Source organism: Gigantopelta aegis, chromosome 5 (assembly GCF_016097555.1).
Source record: "Gigantopelta aegis isolate Gae_Host chromosome 5, Gae_host_genome, whole genome shotgun sequence".
Taxonomy (NCBI): Eukaryota; Metazoa; Mollusca; class Gastropoda; order Neomphalida; family Peltospiridae; genus Gigantopelta; species Gigantopelta aegis.
The window spans coordinates 24,281,690-24,309,191 of NC_054703.1; the positions used below are offsets into that span (position 1 = coordinate 24,281,690).

General features: G+C 42.5%; 2 protein-coding genes across 2 annotated transcripts in view; one reads left to right on the forward strand and one right to left on the reverse strand.

Annotated features, from left to right (window-relative positions):
* Positions 1-13,930, forward strand: part of LOC121373450 (sushi, von Willebrand factor type A, EGF and pentraxin domain-containing protein 1-like) — a 28,642-nt gene extending 14,712 nt beyond the window's left edge. Inside the window, exons 5-8 of the mRNA XM_041500111.1 lie at positions 5,536-5,729; positions 6,670-6,758; positions 9,594-9,798; positions 11,515-13,930. Of these exons, the coding sequence (XP_041356045.1) occupies positions 5,536-5,729; positions 6,670-6,758; positions 9,594-9,798; positions 11,515-11,640 (614 nt within the window). The 3' untranslated portion in view covers positions 11,641-13,930. The remainder of the gene's footprint in view (positions 1-5,535; positions 5,730-6,669; positions 6,759-9,593; positions 9,799-11,514) is intronic.
* A 1,471-nt stretch (positions 13,931-15,401) lies between these two features.
* On the reverse strand, positions 15,402-15,914 carry LOC121373023 (piggyBac transposable element-derived protein 4-like). The gene has a single exon (XM_041499465.1). The coding sequence runs from the start codon at positions 15,912-15,914 to the stop codon at positions 15,402-15,404; it is 513 nt and encodes a 170-aa protein (XP_041355399.1).
* Positions 15,915-27,502: the final 11,588 nt, after the last annotated feature.

Consider the following 27,502-nt stretch of genomic DNA (forward strand, 5'->3'; position numbering starts at 1 on the left):
AGCGCACTAAAAGTACATATGATAGGACTTCATAACTTCGTATTTTCGTTCTCTTTATTTACTATATTTTATGCAAGTATTGCATTTTGGTTCCCTGATGGATACTTAATTTGAAATAAAATGTTTATGGTTTGATTTGAATATAATGTCATTTGTTGTTATACGATACCAAGAGCTTCTGAGAAAGTATGGAATTATTAGTTCCCACTATATAGCCTCTATCTACTCCACCCCACCCCACCCCCACACACCCACTGTAATAAAATTAGCACGGATGTGAGATTCTATTTATCACATAGTTATTTATTATATAGACTAACCGGAGAGCTAAATACATTATCATAGTAGACCAATATATTACTGGTGGAGTAAAACAAACTTTCTCTACTATGCAAATTATAATAGTGCACTAGCAGGAGAATGAAACAAGAGAAGCTCACCCTGTGTGTGTATATACATCATCATATTAGATAAGTACACTGCCAGGATAGCCCAAAACTCTCCTAAATATACGCCACTACATCAGTAGAATCACTTGTATAATGGATAATAAAGTGACCCCTATAATTATATAATTCAGTTTACAATAGACGTCGTCACTACAAGCGAAACATATTATCTGAGTTTTATATATTTGACGGAGAGTATATGTTTTTATTCAAATCATATCCATGGATTAATGTCTTTCTGAAATGTTTTAAAATGCATGACGTATGAATACCTTATGGAGGAAATCGGGGCACTGCATTCACAAATGAAATAAAGAAATAAAATATCGTCTATAGTCTCTATACTATAGATAGAAATTAATTATAATCATAGACAGTGTAAACTAAAGGTAAAATAGAGGGTATTCTTCTAATGTAATGTTGTATAATTAGAGAGTAATTCGCTTGAGAACTGTTTCCAAAAAGTGTAATATATACACAGAACTTCACATACGTTTTTTTTTGTTCCTATTTATTGCACGAGTTTATTGTGCCCAATAATAATATATAGCACGAGACCGCGTAGCGGTCGAGTGGTATATATTCTTGCGCACAATAAACAAGTGCAATAAATAGGAACGAAAAAAACGTATGTGAAGTTCTGTATTTATTACATACCTTCTTTAGTTTATTTATTTATTTTAAAATTAATAAAATAATAAAATAATAATAAACATTCAAGAGAGCTAACTCTCAAACAATAATATGGGGGATTCCCCCAAAAATAGTTCAGGCTTTTATTGGACATATGTTCAATAAAAGATTTTTTAATTGCACGGATCGGAATGGTCTTTATTACTATACTAAGATTGAATGGATATGTAATAAATAAGGATATTTCTCTCTTTTTTCGATGACTATTAAAGACAGCACATAATTTGTATGCGTATGGACTATGATAGAAATAGATCATCGTCCTATATATAACACATTATATGGGGGGGGGGGGGGGGGGGGGGCGATTTTATTTCGAAATATTTGGAGGGGGGCGAATATATTTCGCGACACCGGCCCAAAGATGATAAATGTTTTATGACCATAAGCAATAAAATATTTTAATTTACTTAGTATAGAGGGAAATTAGTTTATATTATTTCAAAGGCATCATCACAGGATTGTATCTTTTCTAGGCATTGTATATTTTATAGACATTATATAATATTTGACATATAGTTGAACATGAATTAGTAGATACAGGTCAAGTATTTTTCTTTAACTCGGAGTCCGTTCATGGTAGTTCATATTATAACTAATTGGTTAGAAGAAGCGACCCCCTTTATATAAATGGCATAAAATAAATATGCATACTAATAATAAATATTGTTCATTGTAGTAGTTGAAATGTATGCACATTCATATTTTCTGGGCTTAAATATCTAGATATTACTACATTAACTGGAATAATTGTAGCATTTCAGATGTTCCAATGATGAGATATATCCGGTCATTATAACAAAGTGGTTACTGCTATAGTGTGTTTAAATAAAATGTGTGTGTGTGTGTACATGCAGTATTCCAGCTAGCAATAAATAGAGGGGCGCTGCGCCCTGCCCCCGTTTTGTGCCGCCATGCCGTGTTTTACTCCTTACCGCCCCTGATTATCGCCGCCCTGCCCTAATTCATTGTCAAACAAAAATACAAAATCTTGCTTTCCTCTCAAAGCGTGTACATTGTTGTTACGAGTCTGAATTCCCAACTAAAAAACGTTTGACAATACATTGTTTGGCCACAGTTGTGAAAGCCGACAGCAGTAACGTGATATGTTTTTTTCCGTTTCTATTGTTAGTCGATATGACTGCAGACGAGCGGACAGGCAGTCTTACAAAGCTTGAATGCGAAGTAATCCTCACACCGTCACGCACGTAACCACACACCACCTAGCAAACACCTAGTTGAAAGTAGACCATCATGATAAACTTCGACAGAACGTCAAATGCGAAATTTATTTTGATAAGTAAATTTTTGAAAGTAATTGTTGCCTTTGCAAATACCCAGACCAAGATACATATAGTTTTAACTGATGTCAGTAGACCTTATCAATGACACATTGATTGCATCTTTATAATATGGCACAGAGTAAACTAGCAACACTGGTTATTTGGTCTATGAAGGCTACTGGATGTCAAACATTTGGTAATTTTTAAATTTAGTCTTAGAGAAAAACCCGCTACTTTTTTCCATTAGTTTCATCGTTTATATACACCATCCCACAGACAGGATAGCACATACCACGGCACATTCCAGTCGTGTTGCATTGGGTGGAACGAAATTTGTTTAATAGTGTCTATATTTAGTACATTAGTACAATAATATTGCATACGGCGATGAATGTACTGTTTCATCAAACATCCAAATTTAAGAATAATAAATTTGGGTTTAGAAATTGATTGTCCCCCTCCGTCCAAAAACGTTTTGTAAATTAAAACCAGCATAGATATTCCTACATATATGATATTTATGAATGTAAAAAATTCGATCATATCCAGCACTTGCCTCTAAAATAAGATTTTCGCCTTAAAAATGACCTACAATTAAATTAGCGCCCTGCCCCATCAAAATCCTAGCTAGAACACTGTACATGTATATCATTCTACGAGCGCATTAGACAAACATTATACTTAATCACGCACCAGATCAGTGCTGATGACGAATGCATTAAACTGTATTTAGATATGTTTTATACCTGGTCTTATTGTACTTAATGACATTCACTGGTACATTAAAGATTGTGATATGTACTTTCCTGTCAATGGGGAAATGCATATAAATGATACCTTGTCGCTGTTTTGTTGGAGCAGCCACTATGCCGGTAACAATTTTCCTTTTGCATTTTACAGACCAGTGTCCAAATACCTCACAGAGAGGACATATGATAACTATGGTTTAAACAACTTCCAGATCAGGTTGCCGGGGTCTGGATTGAAAATTAACGTTGCGGAAAGACACTGGCTTAAGATGTGATACTAATCCAGCTCAGATTTCAAGATATCACTTGCCGGATTCGTTTCGAGTTGTGCTGTGTCATAGCCAGCTTTGTTTTGTAGATCCACATAGTCACGATCACGGGACACACACACCTTCCCACCTGCATTATACTGAATTGTTAGGGGAACAAAAATAACAGTTAAAACTTGATACACAACTATCCACAAGCACCAAACGCCTAGAGTTTGAGGATTTAAAAAAACATTGAACATGGAATAGGTGATTTTAACAATTCACTAGCCATATATATATATATATATATATATATATATATATATATATATATATATATATATATATATATATATATATACACACACACACATACATATTAGGGTAGCCAGGATTGTTTATTGGGGGTGGAGTGGAGATAGAGGGCACTGCTTTTACACATTTTATGGGGTGACATGCATTATAAAAGTTGGTATTGTGAAAAAAGAGGTCCTCTTGTGCCCAATCCCTGGCTACCCGGATACGCCAGTGCATATATGTGCAATTTAAAGTATATCAATCAATAGATTTTGGTTTCAACACAGGTACCTTCAGTAGTATTACTTGCATGGACAGTAGAATTGTGGTAATTATTTGTTAATGTCATATTATTTTAGTAAGTTTTAATCACATATAACTTTGTTTTAGTAACATGTGACCCATGTTGCATGCAAACATCTTACACACATTGAGATTGCTGTGCATTTTTGTAAAACCTACGAAAATGCGCCTTCTGCTAGGAATCATTACACGTTGATTGTAAATATATTTGTCATTTTATTCTCTCTAAATTGCTGTTTAAATCATTAAGTTGAAGAACATAATTTTGTTTTAGAACATGTCAAAACGTAGACACTTTAGAACGAGTGAAAACTTTTAAAGAAAAATGCCGAATACAGTTACTGGCCTTGTATTCATTTTGTTTCGTTAAATTACTGTGTATTAAAAATCATTAAACGGCTTAACTTATCTTAACGGTTAATTATTAATTCAGTCAGTAGGTCAACACTACAGGTGGTGCAGTTTACTCTGATAGCTTACATTTCGTGTTTAATTAGTGTAATAAATATATCTGTTATAACTGGTATGATAGCTTACATTTCATGTAATAATTAGTAAAACAAATATATCTGTTATAACTGGTTTTAAGGCTTTGCTTTGACAAATTGTTTTTCTAAAGTTGTTAAGAGCTTCTAACAACCTGCTACAATACCAGGGAGCACAATTTAACATCTGAGTGTAGGATAAGGTTACTGTGCACACAGCTGGAAACACCCATGACCCTTTCCAGTGTCTGCTATCCAAAGATAATTTGTTATTATTTACAATTATTTCCTGCCGCCAGTACATTTTCAAAGTATTAACAACACAGACCCAATTAGGTGTCTCAGAAGCTGCTGCGAAATTAAACGTTTACTGTATGCCACGTGGACTCACTGCAAGATAACATTATTATTGACTTGAGATTCACACAATTTGTCACATATGCTGGACTGTATGAAAAACTGTTTATAAAATAGCTTGCTCTGGCATGCTGGTTGGAGCTGTTTGTGTTCAAGTTCCAGGAGCCAGAATAAATTAAATAGTTCTTCATCTAATTACATCATGATTTATTATTATTAGCAGACAAAACTTTTAAGGTTTATACTAAAACAAATAACTGCTAGCATCTAAAAGCAAACTATTTAGCAAAAGTTAAGTTTCCGATTTTTAAGTGCATTCCAAAGTTTTCAGTGCAGTTTTCTCAGATTGAAGTGGAAAGGAGATAAGTGGTTCTGGCACTAACCCCTCGACATATACATACACACACATATATATATATATATATATATATATATATATATATATATACACATATGTATATGTATGAAGAGTTTCATCGCAAAACGCGATAAACGCCATGTTAAAAACCATTGTGCAAACACCACTCGATGAAACTTCATATATATATATATTAGCCGCCTGTCCATGGCTGCCACTATTGGAATGGTTAGTACTGACCAAATAAAATGTGTTGAATGCGTCGTTAAATAAAACATTTCCTTCCTCTGTCTCCTTTTCGTTACTGTAGTGGATTGCGGAACACCAGGACTAATTGCCAATGGACGCATTGTTTGCGAAGCCACGACTGTGGGAAGCACTGGACACGTGAAGTGTATGGAGTTGTTTAAGTTCTTTGGAAACGACAGTTCAACGAAGTGCGACTCAACTGGACAATGGCTCATATCTAGCGGAGACTGCCTTCAAGTAGAGTGGCGAAATAAGGTGCTCTTATCGCAGTTTTCCAGTTCATTTCAACTTATGTTCTTGCTTATAATCCAACTAAGGTTCAAGCACGCTGCCATGGGCACACACCTTAGCTATCTGGGTTGTCTTAGAAAGTTTTTTAAAAACGTTTTGTTTTCTTTAACGACCCCACTAGAACGAATTGATTTATTAATTATCGGCTTTTGGAGATCAAACATTTGGTCATTTTGACATAGTCTTAGAGATGAATCCCTCTGCATTAATTTCCCATTAGTATCAAGGAATATTTTATATGCACCATCCCACATACAGGATAACACATGCCACGACCTTTGATATACCAGTTGTGGTGCACTGGCTGGTACAAGAAAAAAGGAAAGAAGCTCAATAGGCCCACTGACGAAATTCGATCCTAGACCGACCGTGCATGAGGCAGACGCTTTACCACTTGGCTACGTCTCGCCCCTGTCTCCCAATAAAGACTGAAAACACCAACCTCTAGAAAAACAAGCAATCCGTGAAACGTTTGGACCGGCCTCGGTGGCGTCGTGGTTAGGTCATCGGTCTACAGGCTGGTAGGTACTGGTTTCGGATCCCAGTCAAGGCATGGAATGTTTAATCCAGATACCGACCCCAAACCCTGAGTGAGTGCTCAGCAAGGCTCAATGGGTAGGTGTAAACCACTTGCACCGACCAGTGATCCATAACTGGTTAAACAAAGGCCATGGTTTGTGCTATCCTGCCTGTGGGAAGCGCAAATAACAGACCCCTTGTTGCCTATCGTAAAATAATGCCTATGTGGCGACAGTGGGTTTCCTCTAAAAAAAACAGTGTCAGAATGACCATATGTTTGACGTCCAATAGCCGATGATAAGATAAAAATCAATGTGCTCTAGTGGCGTCGTTAAATAAAAACAAACTTTATTTTACCGTGAAACGTTTTTAATTTATTTTTCAGATGACTCCCTTTGACATAAACCTCCCGGATACTTTAACCGATGGATGGCGGATGGTTTTGCATGGAACTCCAATAGACCCCAACAGGCAGTACGTTATATCTTGCTGGATCACATTTAATTTATTAATAATTGGCTATCGGATATCAAACATTTGGTTATTTTGACATATATTCTTAGAGAGGAATCCCGCTACATTTTGTTTTATTACTAGCAAGGCATCTTCTATATGCGTCATGTCACAGACAAGATAGCACATACCACGGACTTTGATATACCAGTCGCGGTGCACTGCCTTAAACGACGGAGCAACATGCAATAAGAAAAGAAGCCAACGTTTTATTTAACGACGCACTCGACACATTTTATTTACGGTTATATGGCGTCGGACATATTATAGTTAAGGACCACACATTTATTGAGGGAGGAAACCCGCTGTCGTCACTTCATGGGCTACTCTTATCGATTAGCAGCAATGGATATTGTATATGCACCATCCCATAGACAGGATATCACATACCACTGCCTTTGATGTACCATTCGTGCACTGGCTGGGGCGAGAAATAGCCCAACGAGTCCACTGACGGGAATCGATCCCAAACCGACCGCGCATGAAGCGAGCGCTTTACCACTGGGCTACGTCACGCCACAACAGGCAGTAAGCGATATTCATGATTCGATGAATGATCAGTATCTAGCTCGGTAGGCTTGAGGTGCTTTAGTCTAGTCGATCTAATCCCCTCGGTGGACCTATTCTGATTAAGAGTTGTTTTGTTTGTTTGTTTGATTTTTTCTTTGATTTTGTTGGTATTTTTTTATTTTGTGAGTGGGGGTGGCCTTTTTTAAACCTTTTTTGTTGTTGTTGGTTGGGGAGGGATAGAAAGAAATGTTTTATTTAACGTCGTGGTTAGGCCATTGGTCTACAGGCTGGTAGGTACTGGGTTCGGATCCCAGTCGAGGCATTGGATTTTTAATCCAGATACCGACTCCAAACCCTGAGTGAGTGCTCCGCAAGGCTCAATGGGTAGGTGTAAACCACTTGCACCGACCAGTGATCCATAACTGGTTCAACAAAGGCCATGGTGTGTGCTATCCTGCCTGTTGGAAGCGCAAATAATAGATCCCTTGCTGCTAATCGGAAAGAGTAGCCCATGAAGTGGCGACAGCGGGTTTCCTCTCAAAATATGTGTGGTCCTTAACCATATGTCTGACGCCATATATCCGTAAATAAAATGTGTTGAGTGCGTTGTTAAATAAAATATTACTTTCTTTCTTTCTTTTAATTATGTAGAATCTGAAGAACGTGCCCTTATTCACTGTCCTCTTTATGATAGAATTAGAGTAGATCTTTTTTTCAAAAAGGCAATAGCAGGTCTAGTAAACTTTTAGATAAAGAAAAAAAAATGTCATTACTTTTCAGCCACCCGAATATTATTACAATTACAGCCAAAAGTTGCAATCTTATTACGCCGCCAAAGTTGTTTTTATACGGGGATCCTATAATACCCGTAACTGAATGAAACACGATTTGTCCAAATATCCCAAATATTTGCTTTATAATAGTGTAACAGTGTGTACATATAAAAGTGTACACCCTTCCTCCCACACACACACACACACACACACACACACACACACACACACTTTTTGGCACCTTCCTATGCAACTGTGTCTGTCTGTCTGGCATACACCCACCAATCCACCGGCCATCGGTCTACAGGCTGGTAGGTATTGGGTTCGGATCCCAGTCGAGGCATGGGATTTTTCATCCAGATATCGACTCCAAACCCTGAATGAATGAATGAATGAATGTTTAACGACACCCCAGCACGAAAAATACATCGGCTATTGGGTGTCAAACTATGGTAATGCAAATAAATAAAGTGATGATCAACATCAATATAAAAAAGTCAAGGTTTAAACAAAAACAGTGTGAAGAACTGTGCATAAATACAAATACAAATATCACAGAATTTTACGGATACTGAATTTTACTCTAAACTTCAATTTGTGCTCTATTGGCCATTGTCAAAGAGAATGTTACACCCCTGCACCACGGTGAGGTTACAGCACGCGCAGGGGCCAAACCCTGAATGAATGCTCCGCCAGGCTCAGTAGGTAGGTGTAAACCACTTCCACCGACCAGTGGCTGGATAAACAAAGACCATGGTTTGTGTTATCCTGCCTGTGGGAAGCGCAAATAAAAGATCCCTTGCTGCCTGTCGTAAAAAGAGTAGCCTATGTGGCGTAAAAAATACCTTGTCAGGGAACGTCATATCTGATGACGTCATTTAATTTTTGCAAGTTGTGTTATTGAGCTTTAATGTTTATGGACCAAAAATAATTCGAAATAAAGTATGAATTTTTAGTGTTATTACTAGCAAGTATGATTAAAATTCAATGATAAGTATTGTCTGTTATTTCTTTTACGTCCATCTGGGTATGAAGAAAAAGCATCATCATCAAACTTATGTGGGAACGGCTTCGCTGATTCACACAGTTTGCAAATGATTGTTTTTTGTTCATTCCCTGATGGACGTAAAATAAATAACAGAAAATCCTTATATGAAAAAAAAAAAAAAAAAAAAAAAAAAAAATCATAAACAAACTTAAGTGAGAACGGCTTGTCTGACTCACACAATTTTCAGATGATTTTTTTGGCTCATACCATGGTGGATGTATATAAATAACAAACAATCCTTAAATGAGAAAAAAAAAAATAAAAAAAAATAATGGTGGACATAAAATAAATAACAGACAATCCTTAAATAAACAACAACAAACAGTTATCCGCAAACGTATTTCAGAACATCTTCGCCGATTCACACAGTTTGCGGATGATTGTTTTTGTTCATACCCTGATGAACGTAAAAGAAATGACAGACAATCCTTAACTATTTTTGTTTTCTATTTTATTTATTTTCAGTTTTTCTGTAAACCTGAGGGATCATGCAGATAGGTATCACATGCACATGGATGTGAAATTTAATTATTCGGGAACGAGAGGGGTGATATTTGACACCTGCTTGAATACTACGTGGGGGACGACGGTTGTACGCGCTCACGGCTTCCCGTTCAGAGAAAACGTCCCTTTTGAACTCATCTTAGAGATACAAGCTCACAAAGTTCTGGTACAGTTCAAGTTCTGATTATTTATTTGCTATGAGCACTCGCTTGATGCGAGGTCGGTTTGGGACCTATTCCCGTCAGTGGGCCCATTGGGCTATTTCTGGTTCCAGCCAGTGCATCACGACTGCTATATCAAAGGTCGTGGTATGTGCTATCATGTATGTGAAATTGGTGCATATAAAAGATCCATTGCTACTAATGGAAAACTGTAGCGGGTTTCCTCTGATGACTACGAGTCAAAATTACGAAATGTTTGACATGCAATAGCCAATGATTAAAAAATCTATATGCTCTAGTGGTGTCATTAAACAAAACGAACTTTTTTTCTTCTGTTTTTGTATTTGCTATGCGTTTTACACCGCGTCAGTTAAAACTCATCTTAAAGATAGAACCTCACGAAATGCTGGTACAGTTCAAGTTAAGATTCTTTATTGCTTTGCTTTTTACAACTAGCCTGTTAAAACGCATCTCAGAGACACAACTTAAACACATTATGGCAGTTCAAGATCAGATTTTGTATTTGCTATGCTTTGTACCACTCTTCGGTTGAAACTCATCTTAGGGATAAAAGCTAACGAAAGTCTGATACAGTTTAAGTTCAGATTCTTTTTTTTTTCCTATACGTTTTACAACTCTACAGTTAAAACTCACCACAGAGATAAAGCTCACGAAATGCTGGTATACAGTTCAAGTTCAGATTCTTTATTTGCTGTTTTCACAACTCATCTTAGGGATACAACTTAAAGAAATTACGACACAATTCAAGTTCAGATTCTTTATTTGCTGTTTTCACAACTCATCTTAGGGATACAATTTAAAGAAATTACAGCACAGTTCAAATTCAGATTCTTTATTTGCTGTTTTCACAACTCATCTTAGGGATACAATTTAAAGAAATTATAGCACAATTCAAATTCAGATTCTCTATTTGCTGTTTTCATCGGTGAAGAGTACAGGATCCCATCATTATCAGTGAAGTTGACGTGATCTTGTGCCCAGTCCAGATGCGCCTGTTTGTGAAGTCGGGTCAAGGGAATGCGAATGAATGCTCTTCTAGACCGAAGACCACTCTGCCGAAGACGATTATGAACTGTTTGCGTGGACATGTTAACGCCAACAGCATTCCTCAACTCATTTCGTAGAGTAGTGGCATTCACGAAGGGATGACATCTGGCCTGCACCACAAGAAATCAGTCCTCTCTCGGCGTGGTTGCCCATTGTCGACCACCAGCATGGCGCTGAGTAGCTGAGCCATACGTCTGGAAGCGATTTCATGCTCTGCCTATCACACTTTGGCTCACACCAAAGACGTTGGCAATCCTACACTGTGAAGACCCACATTCCAGCATGCCCATGGCCCTGGCCAATTCTTCGGTGGTCAACCGACGACGTTGACGTTGAGGAGGCACTGTGGACCTCAAATGCGGTAAAAATGTTCTCGAAACTGATGCTAACCTTTCAATAACATGTGTACGACGACACTGTCTCAGCAAGCCAGTACAGAGGTTGTCAAGTTGCACGTGCATACCGTGACCTCAAAGGCGCATGGTAATCACTCAAGCGTGTGATTGAGGCCCTAGTGGGCTTACCCATTTAGTGTAAATAGATATATTTCAATATGGGGTCATTGACTAATTTTATCCTACAAAAATGGTATGATCCTCAGCAAATTTTGAGTAGTATATATATTCATGTTTAAATTTATTTTCTTGTTACAGATTATCGTCGACGACAAGCCATTCATTAACGTCACTTTGATATCGCCTGCAGAAGATATCACCCGAGTATACATTATGGAAGATGTGACACTGCATCAGCTGATGTTGATATATGATAAAACATAGACAGCTGAAGTTGTTAATACCAACAACCACCACCCCACCCTTATCGTAATCTCCTTTGAACTATATAGCATTTCTTCCCGATCACGGGCGGGATTTACAGGCTCGGCGGAGCAGTGTGTGTGTGTAGGGGGTGGGGGGGGGGTGGGGGGGGGGGGGGGTGGTGGCTGGGTGGCTGGGTGTTTGGGCATGGGGCTCTAGCCCACAATATTTCTGAATTAAAAATAGTATTGGTAGTTAATTGGGGTGAGATTTAGCTCTGTCGGTTGAGTGCTCGCTTGAGATGCTTGCGTCGCAGGATCGGACCACTTCGGTGGGTCCATTCAGCTGCTTGGATTTTTTTTTTCGTTCTAACCAGTGAACCACAACTGGACAAAGGGCGTGGTATGTGTTTTCCTGTCTGTGGGGAAGTGCATATAAAAGATCCATAGCTCCATTAGGAAAGATGTAGCGGGTTTCCTCTGATGACTACGAGTCATAATTACCATATGTTTGACATCCAATAGCCGATGATTAATTAATCAATGTGCTCTAGTGGTGTCGTTAAACAAAACAAATACATTAACTGTGTGTCCGTATATGAATTCTAGCTGTCTGTGTTCGTCCATATGTCAATTCTAAATATTATATATATATGGACAAGCACAGACAGCTAGAATTGATATGTGGACAAACAGACAGATAGAATTGATATGTGGACAAACAGACAGCTAGAATTGATATATGAACACACAGACAGCTAGAATTGATATGTGGATAAACAGACAGCTAGAATTGATATGTGGACAAACAGACAGCTAGAATTGATATATGAACAAACACACACAGCTAGAATTGATATATGAACAAACACACACAGCTAGAATTGATATGTGGACAAGCAGACGGCTAGAATTGATATATGAACAAACACACACAGCTAGAATTGATATATGAACAAACACACGCAGCTAGATTTGATATATGGACACGCACAGACAGCTACAACTGATATATGGGTAAACACAAAATGGAAACATTGATTCACGGAGAAATACAGACAGCTAGAATTGATATATGGACAAAACAAACCGCAAACATTGATTCGTGCACAAATACAGACATAATTGATATATGGACAAAGATAGACAGCTAGAATTGATGTATGGAAAAACACAAACAGATTTGATATATGGAAACATTCAGTCAGTTAGAATTGATATATGGAAAAAAACTAGGCAGCTAGAATTAATATATGGACAAAGTTAAAGTTTGTTATGTTAAACGACACCTCTAGAGCACATTGATATATACTATTGGATATATGGACAAAGACACGTAGTTATAATTGATATATGGATAAAGACACGCAGCTATAATTGATATATGGAAAAACCAGGAAGCTAGAATTAATGTATGGACAAAGTTAAAGTTTGCTATGTTAAACGACACCTCTAGAGCACATTGATATATTAATCATCGACTATTGGATATATGGATAAAGACACGCAGGTATAATTGATATATGGATAAAGACACGCAGGTATAATTGATATATGGACAAAGACACGCAGCTATAATTGATATATGGACAAAGACACGCAGCTATAATTGATATATGGACAAAGACACGCAGCTATAATTGATATATGGACAAAGACACGCAGCTATAATTGATATATGGACACAGACACGCAGTTATAATTGATATATTGACAAAGACACGCAGTTATAATTGATATATGGACAAAGAAAGCTAAACCTGATTATCAGGTTACAGACAGTTAAAGTTAATACATTGACAAACGTAGGTAAAAAGAAGTGAATATAACATGTGTTACTATTGTTTAAGGGCTTAAGACATTATGAATGTGCATATTTATCACCCATTAAAGTCCTTTGTAGGAACTATCGCTGGCACTATAATTTGCGATATCTCCTGCGATATTCTCCTTAGGAGATATCGCTCCTTATAATCTGGATTGGTCAATTTGTAATCAGTAGACGATATTTTGTTACGAGTGTCGTGAACCTTTGTTTGATATAAAACACGAAAGTGGGTTGAAATTAATGAATTAAAATGAAATTAATATTTAAAAACACAATTTGGACTACTATACGTTAACGGTTTCCTACGTGAAAATCACAATCCATGATATAGATCGTGATCTGTGTCGAATGTCGTGAACCTTTGTTTGATATAAAACACGAAAGTGGGTTGAAAGAAAGAAAGAAATGTTTTATTTAACGACGCACTCAACACATTTTATTTACGGTTATATGGCGTCAGACATATGGTTAAGGACCACACAGATTTTGAGAAGAAACCCGCTGTCGCCACTATATGGGCTCCTCTTCCGATTAGCAGCAAGCAATCTTTTATTTGCGCTTCCCACAGGCAGGATAGCATAAACCATGGCCTTTGTTGAACCAGTTATGGATCACTGGTCGGTGCAAGTGGTTTACACCTACCCATTGAGCCTTGCGGAGCACTCCCTCAGGGTTTGGAGTCGGTATCTGAATTAAAAATCCCATGCCTCGACTGGGATCCGAACCCAGTACCTACCAGCCTGTAGACCGATGGCCTACCACGACGCCACCGAGGCCGTTCGAAAGTGGGTTGAAATTAATGAATTGAAATGAAATGAATATTAAAAAACACAATTTGGACTACTATACGTTAACGGTTGTCAACGTGAAAATCACAATCCATGATATAGGTAACGGTCTGTGTCGTGTCTCGGGGTCTGGACCAGTCTAGAGTGGTCGAGTTGGGCCTGGGAAACAGAAATAGGTCAAGGTCAAGTTATGACTTGCACCAAGGTCAAAGTCACGAAAAGGTATATCATGACTCACACATGCCTGCTTACTATTAATGAATTTGCTTTTAAAATTATTACTATTATTATTATTATTACATGTATTATTATTATTATTATTATTATTATTATTAAACTAACTTTCTTACGCACGATACTTAACAATTTCAAGACATACGACTGGCTGCTCCTGGGTGATGACCAGGTCACCAATGCCATACGTCCAATAATAAAAAACCCCCAAAAAAACAACAAAGCAAAACAAACAACAACAACCAGCGTGATGGAAATCGATTGCATTGTGACGTATGGTTAACCTGCCAACCACGTGTCTGTGACGCGTAAGTCAGCTGTAAGTGCAATGGTTGTAAATAACTTATAGTCGAAAAAGATGTTAAATGTTGCTTAAAACCTGGATATGTAAGAAATACAATAATACATTCGTGTCCGTTAGATGCCATTTATCTCACAACTCGTTGAAAAACGTATCAAACTCGTATTCGCTCGTTAGACACATTTTAAAACAACTCAGTGTGAGATAAATGGTATCTTAACGGCCACTCGTGTATTATTATCTATCAAGTTATTTAATTATAAACCGAAAACATGTGACATAGATAATGTTGTTTTTATTGATTTTGCTTAAACAATATTTATTCAGTAAACGAAGTAGATGCAGTGGGACGTAGCAGTGGTAAAGCGCTCGGCTGATGCGCGGTCGGTCTGGGATCGATACCCATCGTTGGGTCCATTGGGCTATTTCTCATTCCAGCCAGTGCACCACGACTGGTATGTGCAATCCTGTCTGCGAGATAACGCATATAAAAGCTGTCATGTTACAAATTGAAAAAGGAAGTGGGTTTCCTCTCTAAGACAATATGTTAAAATTACAATATGTTTGACATCCCGTAACCGATGATTAATAAGTCAATGCACTCTAGTGATGTCCTTAATGAAAAGAAACTTTTAACTTGTGTAGTAGCTGTCCATGAAAATGATATTGCCCTTGTCCAAATGGTTCACACACAGGTTTTTCACAATAGTGTATGTTGCAGATTCTTCAGGGTTTCTCTCGTCATCCTTGCCAGCATACAATGACCAATTCAAAACGTAACCAGTTTTGGCCTCAGACAATGCCAATTCCTTATACCCCCATTTGTCTGGCTTTTTGGGGTTGTATTGTTTGAGTGTACTCCTTTCTTTGAACGCTATTGTCATTTCATCAAGTGACAGTTCCTTTTGGGGAACAAACAAGTCCTTGAACATTGGAATGACCATGTCGATTACTGGTCTCACCTTGAAAAGCCGATCATGGCCTTCTTCACCTCGTGGCACATGCTGGCTGTTGTCATTGAAATGTAGGAATGACAATATCAATTCAAACCGATTTCTTTGCATAACTTTAGCAAATCCGGGTGTATCAAAGAGCCAGTGTGTTTCCCAGTATGCCTCAAGCTCATGTTTTTGGACAATTCCCATTGCGAGCAACAGCTCAACAAATGCTTTCATATCAGGGATAGTAACTTGACGCCAGGCTTGAAATCTTGAATGAGGCTTCAAATTATTATTTTCAAGAAATTTATTAGCATATCTGTTAGTTTCATTCACTAATAAATCCCAGAAATCATCATCAATTATTCTCTCAAAAATTTGGATAGGGGTTATTTGAACATCATGGAAATTTTCCTTATCCGTAAAGCCAGTGTTTTCATCAAAATGTTTTATCCATGTTTCGTATTTTTCCACATTTACCAAACTCTCCCACTGACTTTGATATACCTGATCAGGGTTCAAGTTTTCAGTTTGGCTTCTCCCTCTACCTCTCTGGGTCCTAACCCGTCCCTGGCATGGACCTCTAGCCTGACCACGCCCACTTGAACGACCGCGTCCTCTAGTCTAACTCTGACCCCGACCCCTCAACTGTGTACGTCTTTCTGGGGGTGGGGTGGGATCAAGACATGATTCATTATCACTTTCTGTATCATTATCGGGCCATCCCGCATCGGAAATTCCACTTTCTGGTTCACTGCCACTGTCCGTATCCGCTTGAATAAAGCCTAACACTTCGTTTACTGTAAATCGTTTACCTGCCATCAACCCCTCACTTTAAACACATATTCTAACCACGTTTTTGTTCAAAACAATCGACTGTAATACATCAAAATACATCAAAATGTTCGTAAACGTTCCTGCCATTTTCCGGAAGTAGTTATATTAGCGAGTGCGTTCGATTGACGACCTGAGTAAGACGAGCAAGCACCAAACTTTTTTCGTCGCAATATTGCGACCTCAGCGGTTAAAGGGTTAAATGGATCGGCAAACAGGCGGTAGGCATAATTAAAATGCCTCTCCGCTTGATACGTTGCATTCTGGCATAATTAAAATGCCTCTCCGCTTGAAAGATTATTTGCATTCTGTATAAAAATTTAAACCAACCATAAACATATAATATAACATTATCGTTCGATCATTTCAGCCATTCCCGTCGGTAAAATGTAGCGGGTTTCCTCTCTATAAAAGACTGTGTCATGGAAAAGTGTAGCGGGTTTCCTCTCTATGAATGTGTCAAAATGACCATATGTTTGTCATCCAATAGCCGATGATTAATAAATCAATGTGCTCTAGTGGTGTCATTAAACAAAAGAAACTTTTGTTCAGCCATTCCATGCATAGAAAATACTAAAAGAGTTCCCCTGTGAGACCGCCTATATGACAACGATTGTGTTTTGAGTCGTACATCACGGGTTGTCGTATAAAGGGTTTCACACGGAAACCAGTACAGTATTTTATTTATTAAATCTCACAGAATTACTTCCGAGACATGGACAGGTACAGATTAAAGACCAGGAAAACGACGCCACTTCATATAGGTAAAGTTTGCACAGTTTGTTTTGTTTAACGACACCACTAGAGCACATTGATTTATTAACCATCGGTCATTGGTAATTTTAAGATAGAGTCTCAGAGAGGAAACCCACTTTATGTTTTCATTAGTGGCAAGGGACCTTTTATACGCACCATCCTACAGGCACAATAGCACACACAACTGCCTTTCATATACCAGTCGTGATGCGAGGATTAGCCCAATGCCCCCCCCCCCACCCCCCGCCAACGGGGATCGATCCCAAACCGACCGCGCAACAAGCGAGCGCTTTACCACTGGTGCTACGCGCCGCCCATTCATGTAGCTATTTACCAACTGGTTTTTAATGCATCTATAATAATATATATAATATATTTATGCAAATATAAAAGTCGTGTAAATAGGAGATCTGCTGTGAAATAGCCCATGTTTTCAATTACATGTTAAACCTCCCTGAAACATCAGCTGTACATAACGTTTTACTTCATTTTTTTTTCTTTTTTTCAATTACTGTTTGTATTTAATTACTTGCTGTGTTCATAGTGTATTGTTCCTTTTTCTTGTATATTGTAATTTATGTTTTATAAACTGTGCCTTTGCCAATAAAAAAGAAAAATAAATAAATAAATTTTGTTTTATATATATAGCTATTTATCAGTGAAACTTTGAAATCCCAAGCCACACAGCCAATATTATGAACATATTCAAGCCTAAACAAGATGATTGAAGATACGTACACGTGTTGTTAAATTATGCTGCTAACATTGATTATAAGAATCGACAGCATAAAGAATTGAGATTACACTAAGTCAAACTTTTAAATTAAGTACACACACATTTTGAGTTGTAATACATTTTAGTAACATACAGTGTCATCAAATTCTTCAAAATGTGTTTGCTTTTGTTTTTTTTAACAAATAGCTATACAAGGGGTTTGCAGCTTTTTTGTCGGTATTAAGAGTGTCAACATTCTAGTGTCAAAAGCAGACGATTTGTAAACGAAGGGGGACAACTCTTATTGCCTTATTATCTTGCGGTGTTTTGAACGTTTATGATTATGTAACCGGCCTCGGTGGCGTCGTGGTTAGCCATTGGTCTACAGGCTGGTAGGTACTGGGTTCGGATCCCAGTCGAGGCATGGGTTTTTTAATCGAGATACAGACTCAAAACCCCGAGTAAGTGCTCCGCATGGCTCAATGGGTAGGTGTAAACCACTTGCACCGACCAGTGATCCATAACTGGTTCAACAAAGGCCATGGTTTGTGCTATCCTGCCTGTGGGAAGCGCAAATAAAAGATCCCTTGCTGCCTGTCGTAAAAAGAGTAACCTATGTGGCGACAGCTGGTTTCCGCTCCAACTTTGTGATAACGCAATGATATATAGGTTAGCATTAACTTTTAATACGCGAACAACTACACTCAGCATGAATTGTTCGAATAAACAGTAAACAGATTTATCGAATTATGGTATTCTTAATCAAAACCCGGTCGGTGGACACAATGGGCTATTTCTCGTACCAGCCAGTGCACCACAACTACTGTAACACAGGCCGTGGTATGTACTATGCACCACGAAGGCTATTTCTCGTTCCAGCCAGTGCTCCACAACTGCTGTAACACAGGCCGTGGTATGTACTATGCACCACGAAGGCTATTTCTCGTTCCAGCCAGTGCTCCACAACTACTGTAACACAGGCCGTGGTATGTACTATGCACCACGAAGGCTATTTCTCGTTCCAGCCAGTGCTCCACAACTGCTGTAACACAGGCCGTGGTATGTACTATGCACCACGAAGGCTATTTCTCGTTCCAGCCAGTGCCCCACAACTGCTGTAACACAGGCCGTGGTATGTACTATGCACCACGAAGGCTATTTCTCGGTCCAGCCAGTGCCCAGTGCTCCACAACTGCTGTAACACAGGCCGTGGTATGTACTATGCACCACGAAGGCTATTTCTCGTTCCAGCCAGTGCTCCACAACTGCTGTAACACAGGCCGTGGTATGTACTATGCACCACGAAGGCTATTTCTCGTTCCAGCCAGTGCTCCACAACTACTGTAACACAGGCCGTGGTATGTACTATGCACCACGAAGGCTATTTCTCGTTCCAGCCAGTGCTCCACAACTACTGTAACACAGGCCGTGGTATGTACTATGCACCACGAAGGCTATTTCTCGTTCCAGCCAGTGCTCCACAACTGCTGTAACACAGGCCGTGGTATGTACTATGCACCACGAAGGCTATTTCTCGTTCCAGCCAGTGCTCCACAACTGCTGTAACACAGGCCGTGGTATGTACTATGCACCACGAAGGCTATTTCTCGTTCCAGCCAGTGCCCCACAACTGCTGTAACACAGGCCGTGTGTATGTACTATATGCACCACGAAGGCTATTTCTCGTTCCAGCCAGTGCTCCACAACTGCTGTAACACAGGCCGTGGTATGTACTATGCACCACGAAGGCTATTTCTCGCTCCAGCCAGTGCCCCACAACTGCGTACTATGCACCACGAAGGCTATTTCTCGTTCCAGCCAGTGCTCCACAACTGCTGTAACACAGGCCGTGGTATGTACTATGCACCACGAAGGCTATTTCTCGTTCCAGCCAGTGCTCCACAACTGCTGTAACACAGGCCGTGGTATGTACTATGCACCACGAAGGCTATTTCTCGCTCCAGCCAGTGCCCCACAACTGCGTACTATGCACCACGAAGGCTATTTTTCGTTCCAGCCAGTGCCCCACAACTACTGAAACACAGGCCGTGGTATGCACTATGCACCACGAAGGCTATTTCTCGTTGCAACCAGTGCTCCACAACTGCTGTAACACAGGCCGTGGTATGTACTATGCACCACGAAGGCTATTTCTCGTTCCAGCCAGTGCTCCACAACTGCTGTAACACAGGCCGTGGTATGTACTATGCACCACGAAGGCTATTTCTCGTTCCAGCCAGTGCTCCACAACTGCTGTAACACAGGCCGTGGTATGTACTATGCACCACGAAGGCTATTTCTCGATTCAGCCAGTGCCCCACAACTGCTGTAACAGCCGTGGTATGTACTATGCTAGGCTATTTCTCGTTCCAGCCAGTGCTCCACAACTACTGTAACACAGGCCGTGGTATGTACTATGCACCACGAAGGCTATTTCTCGTTCCAGCCAGTGCTCCACAACTGCTGTAACACAGGCCGTGGTATGTACTATGCACCACGAAGGCTATTTCTCGTTCCAGCCAGTGCTCCACAACTGCTGTAACACAGGCCGTGGTATGTACTATGCACCACGAAGGCTATTTCTCGTTCCAGCCAGTGCTCCACAACTACTGTAACACAGGCCGTGGTATGTACTATGCACCACGAAGGCTATTTCTCGTTCCAGCCAGTGCTCCACAACTGCTGTAACACAGGCCGTGGTATGTACTATGCACCACGAAGGCTATTTCTCGCTCCAGCCAGTGCTCCACAACTGCTGTAACACAGGCCGTGGTATGTACTATGCACCACGAAGGCTATTTCTCGTTCCAGCCAGTGCTCCACAACTACTGTAACACAGGCCGTGGTATGTACTATGCACCACGAAGGCTATTTCTCGTTCCAGCCAGTGCTCCACAACTGCTGTAACACAGGCCGTGGTATGTACTATGCACCACGAAGGCTATTTCTCGTTCCAGCCAGTGCTCCACAACTGCTGTAACACAGGCCGTGGTATGTACTATGCACCACGAAGGCTATTTCTCGCTCCAGCCAGTGCCCCACACAGGCCGTGTATGTACTATGCGCTACTATGCCCCACCACTGAAACAAGGCCGTGGTAGGCTACTTGCACCACGAAGGCTCGTTCCAGCCAGTGCTCCACAACTGCTGTAACACAGGCCGTGGTATGTACTATGCACCACGAAGGCTATTTCTCGCTCCAGCCAGTGCTCCACAACTGCTGTAACACAGGCCGTGGTATGTACTATGCACCACGAAGGCTATTTCTCGCTCCAGCCAGTGCCCCACAACTGCGTACTATGCACCACGAAGGCTATTTTTCGTTCCAGCCAGTGCCCCACAACTACTGAAACACAGGCCGTGGTATGCACTATGCACCACGAAGGCTATTTCTCGTTCCAACCAGTGCTCCACAACTGCTGTAACACAGGCCGTGGTATGTACTATGCACCACGAAGGCTATTTCTCGCTCCAGCCAGTGCTCCACAACTACTGTAACACAGGCCGTGGTATGTACTATGCACCACGAAGGCTATTTCTCGCTCCAGCCAGTGCCCCACAACTACTGTAACACAGGCCGTGGTATGTACTATGCACCACGAAGGCTATTTCTCGTTCCAGCCAGTGCTCCACAACTGCTGTAACACAGGCCGTGGTATGTACTATGCACCACGAAGGCTATTTCTCGTTCCAGCCAGTGCTCCACAACTGCTGTAACACAGGCCGTGGTATGTACTATGCACCACGAAGGCTATTTCTCGTTCCAGCCAGTGCTCCACAACTGCTGTAACACAGGCCGTGGTATGTACTATGCACCACGAAGGCTATTTCTCGTTCCAGCCAGTGCTCCACAACTGCTGTAACACAGGCCGTGGTATGTACTATGCACCACGAAGGCTATTTCTCGTTCCAGCCAGTGCTCCACAACTGCTGTAACACAGGCCGTGGTATGTACTATGCACCACGAAGGCTATTTCTCGTTCCAGCCAGTGCTCCACAACTGCTGTAACACAGGCCGTGGTATGTACTATGCACCACGAAGGCTATTTCTCGTTCCAGCCAGTGCTCCACAACTGCTGTAACACAGGCCGTGGTATGTACTATGCACCACGAAGGCTATTTCTCGCTCCAGCCAGTGCTCCACAACTGCTGTAACACAGGCCGTGGTATGTACTATGCACCACGAAGGCTATTTTCTCGTTCCAGCCAGTGCCACCACGAAGGCTATTTCTCTCCAGCCTGTAACACAGGCCGTGGTATGTACTATGCACCACGAAGGCTATTTCTCGTTCCAGCCAGTGCTCCACAACTGCTGTAACACAGGCCGTGGTATGTACTATGCACCACGAAGGCTATTTCTCGCTCCAGCCAGTGCTCCACAACTGCTGTAACACAGGCCGTGGTATGTACTATGCACCACGAAGGCTATTTCTCGCTCCAGCCAGTGCCCCACAACTGCGTACTATGCACCACGAAGGCTATTTCTCGTTCCAGCCAGTGCCCCACAACTACTGTAACACAGGCCGTGGTATGTACTATGCACCACGAAGGCTATTTCTCGTTCCAGCCAGTGCTCCACAACTGCTGTAACACAGGCCGTGGTATGTACTATGCACCACGAAGGCTATTTCTCGCTCCAGCCAGTGCTCCACAACTGCTGTAACACAGGCCGTGGTATGTACTATGCACCACGAAGGCTATTTCTCGCTCCAGCCAGTGCTCCACAACTACTGTAACACAGGCCGTGGTATGTACTATGCACCACGAAGGCTATTTCTCGTTCCAGCCAGTGCCCCACAACTACTGTAACACAGGCCGTGGTATGTACTATGCACCACGAAGGCTATTTCTCGTTCCAGCCAGTGCTCCACAACTGTAACACAGGCCGTGGTATGTACTATGCACCACGAAGGCTATTTCTCGTTCCAGCCAGTGCTCCACAACTGCTGTAACACAGGCCGTGGTATGTACTATGCACCACGAAGGCTATTTCTCGTTCCAGCCAGTGCTCCACAACTGCTGTAACACAGGCCGTGGTATGTACTATGCACCACGAAGGCTATTTCTCGCTCCAGCCAGTGCCCCACAACTCGCTCCAACACAGGCCGTGGTATGCGTACTATGCACCACGAAGGCTATTTCTCGTTCCAGCCAGTGCTCCACAACTGCTGTAACACAGGCCGTGGTATGTACTATGCACCACGAAGGCTATTTCTCGCTCCAGCCAGTGCTCCACAACTGCTGTAACACAGGCCGTGGTATGTACTATGCACCACGAAGGCTATTTCTCGCTCCAGCCAGTGCCCCACAACTGCGTACTATGCACCACGAAGGCTATTTTTCGTTCCAGCCAGTGCCCCACAACTACTGAAACACAGGCCGTGGTATGCACTATGCACCACGAAGGCTATTTCTCGTTTCCAACCAGTGCTCCACAACTGCTGTAACACAGGCCGTGGTATGTACTATGCACCACGAAGGCTATTTCTCGCTCCAGCCAGTGCTCCACAACTGCTGTAACACAGGCCGTGGTATGTACTATGCACCACGAAGGCTATTTCTCGTTCCAGCCAGTGCTCCACAACTACTGTAACACAGGCCGTGGTATGTACTATGCACCACGAAGGCTATTTCTCGCTCCAGCCAGTGCTCCACAACTGCTGTAACACAGGCCGTGGTATGTACTATGCACCACGAAGGCTATTTCTCGTTCCAGCCAGTGCCCCACAACTGCTGTAACACAGGCCGTGGTATGTACTATGCACCACGAAGGCTATTTCTCGTTCCAGCCAGTGCTCCACAACTGCTGTAACACAGGCCGTGGTATGTACTATGCACCACGAAGGCTATTTCTCGTTCCAGCCAGTGCCCCACAACTGCTGTAACACAGGCCGTGGTATGTACTATGCACCACGAAGGCTATTTCTCGTTCCAGCCAGTGCTCCACAACTGCTGTAACACAGGCCGTGGTATGTACTATGCACCACGAAGGCTATTTCTCGCTCCAGCCAGTGCTCCACAACTGCTGTAACACAGGCCGTGGTATGTACTATGCACCACGAAGGCTATTTCTCGTTCCAGCCAGTGCTCCACAACTGCTGTAACACAGGCCGTGGTATGTACTATGCACCACGAAGGCTATTTCTCGTTCCAGCCAGTGCTCCACAACTGCTGTAACACAGGCCGTGGTATGTACTATGCACCACGAAGGCTATTTCTCGTTCCAGCCAGTGCTCCACAACTGCTGTAACACAGGCCGTGGTATGTACTATGCACCACGAAGGCTATTTCTCGCTCCAGCCAGTGCCCCACAACTGCGTACTATGCACCACGAAGGCTATTTCTCGTTCCAGCCAGTGCTCCACAACTGCTGTAACACAGGCCGTGGTATGTACTATGCACCACGAAGGCTATTTCTCGCTCCAGCCAGTGCTCCACAACTGCTGTAACACAGGCCGTGGTATGTACTATGCACCACGAAGGCTATTTCTCGCTCCAGCCAGTGCCCCACAACTGCGTACTATGCACCACGAAGGCTACTTTTCGTTCCAGCCAGTGCCCCACAACTACTGAAACACAGGCCGTGGTATGTACTATGCACCACGAAGGCTATTTCTCGTTGCAACCAGTGCTCCACAACTGCTGTAACACAGGCCGTGGTATGTACTATGCACCACGAAGGCTATTTCTCGCTCCAGCCAGTGCTCCACAACTGCTGTAACACAGGCCGTGGTATGTACTATGCACCACGAAGGCTATTTCTCGTTCCAGCCAGTGCCCCACAACTGCTACTAACACAGGCCGTGGTATGTACTATGCACCACGAAGGCTATTTCTCGTTCCAGCCAGTGCTCCACAACTGCTGTAACACAGGCCGTGGTATGTACTATGCACCACGAAGGCTATTTCTCGCTCCAGCCAGTGCTCCACAACTGCTGTAACACAGGCCGTGGTATGTACTATGCACCACGAAGGCTATTTCTCGTTCCAGCCAGTGCTCCACAACTACTGTAACACAGGCCGTGGTATGTACTATGCACCACGAAGGCTATTTCTCGTTCCAGCCAGTGCTCCACAACTGCTGTAACACAGGCCGTGGTATGTACTATGCACCACGAAGGCTATTTCTCGTTCCAGCCAGTGCTCCACAACTGCTGTAACACAGGCCGTGGTATGTACTATGCACCACGAAGGCTATTTCTCGTTCCAGCCAGTGCTCCACAACTGCTGTAACACAGGCCGTGGTATGTACTATGCACCACGAAGGCTATTTCTCGTTCCAGCCAGTGCTCCACAACTGCTGTAACACAGGCCGTGGTATGTACTATGCACCACGAAGGCTATTTCTCGTTCCAGCCAGTGCTCCACAACTGCTGTAACACAGGCCGTGGTATGTACTATGCACCACGAAGGCTATTTCTCGTTCCAGCCAGTGCTCCACAACTGCTGTAACACAGGCCGTGGTATGTACTATGCACCACGAAGGCTATTTCTCGTTCCAGCCAGTGCTCCACAACTGCTGTAACACAGGCCGTGGTATGTACTATGCACCACGAAGGCTATTTCTCGCTCCAGCCAGTGCCCCACAACTGCTGTAACACAGGCCGTGGTATGTACTATGCACCACGAAGGCTATTTCTCGTTCCAGCCAGTGCTCCACAACTACTGTAACACAGGCCGTGGTATGTACTATGCACCACGAAGGCTATTTCTCGTTCCAGCCAGTGCCCCACAACTGCTGTAACACAGGCCGTGGTATGTACTATGCACCACGAAGGCTATTTCTCGTTCCAGCCAGTGCTCCACAACTGCTGTAACACAGGCCGTGGTATGTACTATGCACCACGAAGGCTATTTCTCGCTCCAGCCAGTGCCCCACAACTACTGTAACACAGGCCGTGGTATGTACTATGCACCACGAAGGCTATTTCTCGCTCCAGCCAGTGCTCCACAACTGCTGTAACACAGGCCGTGGTATGTACTATGCACCACGAAGGCTATTTCTCGCTCCAGCCAGTGCTCCACAACTGCTGTAACACAGGCCGTGGTATGTACTATGCACCACGAAGGCTATTTCTCGCTCCAGCCAGTGCCCCACAACTGCGTACTATGCACCACGAAGGCTACTTTTCGTTCCAGCCAGTGCCCCACAACTACTGAAACACAGGCCGTGGTATGCACTATGCACCACGAAGGCTATTTCTCGTTGCAACCAGTGCTCCACAACTGCTGTAACACAGGCCGTGGTATGTACTATGCACCACGAAGGCTATTTCTCGCTCCAGCCAGTGCTCCACAACTGCTGTAACACAGGCCGTGGTATGTACTATGCACCACGAAGGCTATTTCTCGCTCCAGCCAGTGCCCCACAACTACTGTAACACAGGCCGTGGTATGTACTATGCACCACGAAGGCTATTTCTCGTTCCAGCCAGTGCCCCACAACTGCTGTAACACAGGCCGTGGTATGTACTATGCACCACGAAGGCTATTTCTCGTTCCAGCCAGTGCTCCACAACTGCTGTAACACAGGCCGTGGTATGTACTATGCACCACGAAGGCTATTTCTCGCTCCAGCCAGTGCTCCACAACTGCTGTAACACAGGCCGTGGTATGTACTATGCACCACGAAGGCTATTTCTCGTTCCAGCCAGTGCCCCACAACTGCTGTAACACAGGCCGTGGTATGTACTATGCACCACGAAGGCTATTTCTCGTTCCAGCCAGTGCTCCACAACTGCTGTAACACAGGCCGTGGTATGTACTATGCACCACGAAGGCTATTTCTCGCTCCAGCCAGTGCTCCACAACTGCTGTAACACAGGCCGTGGTATGTACTATGCACCACGAAGGCTATTTCTCGTTCCAGCCAGTGCTCCACAACTGCTGTAACACAGGCCGTGGTATGTACTATGCACCACGAAGGCTATTTCTCGTTCCAGCCAGTGCTCCACAACTGCTGTAACACAGGCCGTGGTATGTACTATGCACCACGAAGGCTATTTCTCGTTCCAGCCAGTGCTCCACAACTGCTGTAACACAGGCCGTGGTATGTACTATGCACCACGAAGGCTATTTCTCGCTCCAGCCAGTGCCCCACAACTGCGTACTATGCACCACGAAGGCTATTTCTCGTTCCAGCCAGTGCCCCACAACTACTGTAACACAGGCCGTGGTATGTACTATGCACCACGAAGGCTATTTCTCGTTCCAGCCAGTGCTCCACAACTGCTGTAACACAGGCCGTGGTATGTACTATGCACCACGAAGGCTATTTCTCGCTCCAGCCAGTGCCCCACAACTGCGTACTATGCACCACGAAGGCTACTTTTCGTTCCAGCCAGTGCCCCACAACTACTGAAACACAGGCCGTGGTATGCACTATGCACCACGAAGGCTATTTCTCGTTCCAACCAGTGCTCCACAACTGCTGTAACACAGGCCGTGGTATGTACTATGCACCACGAAGGCTATTTCTCGCTCCAGCCAG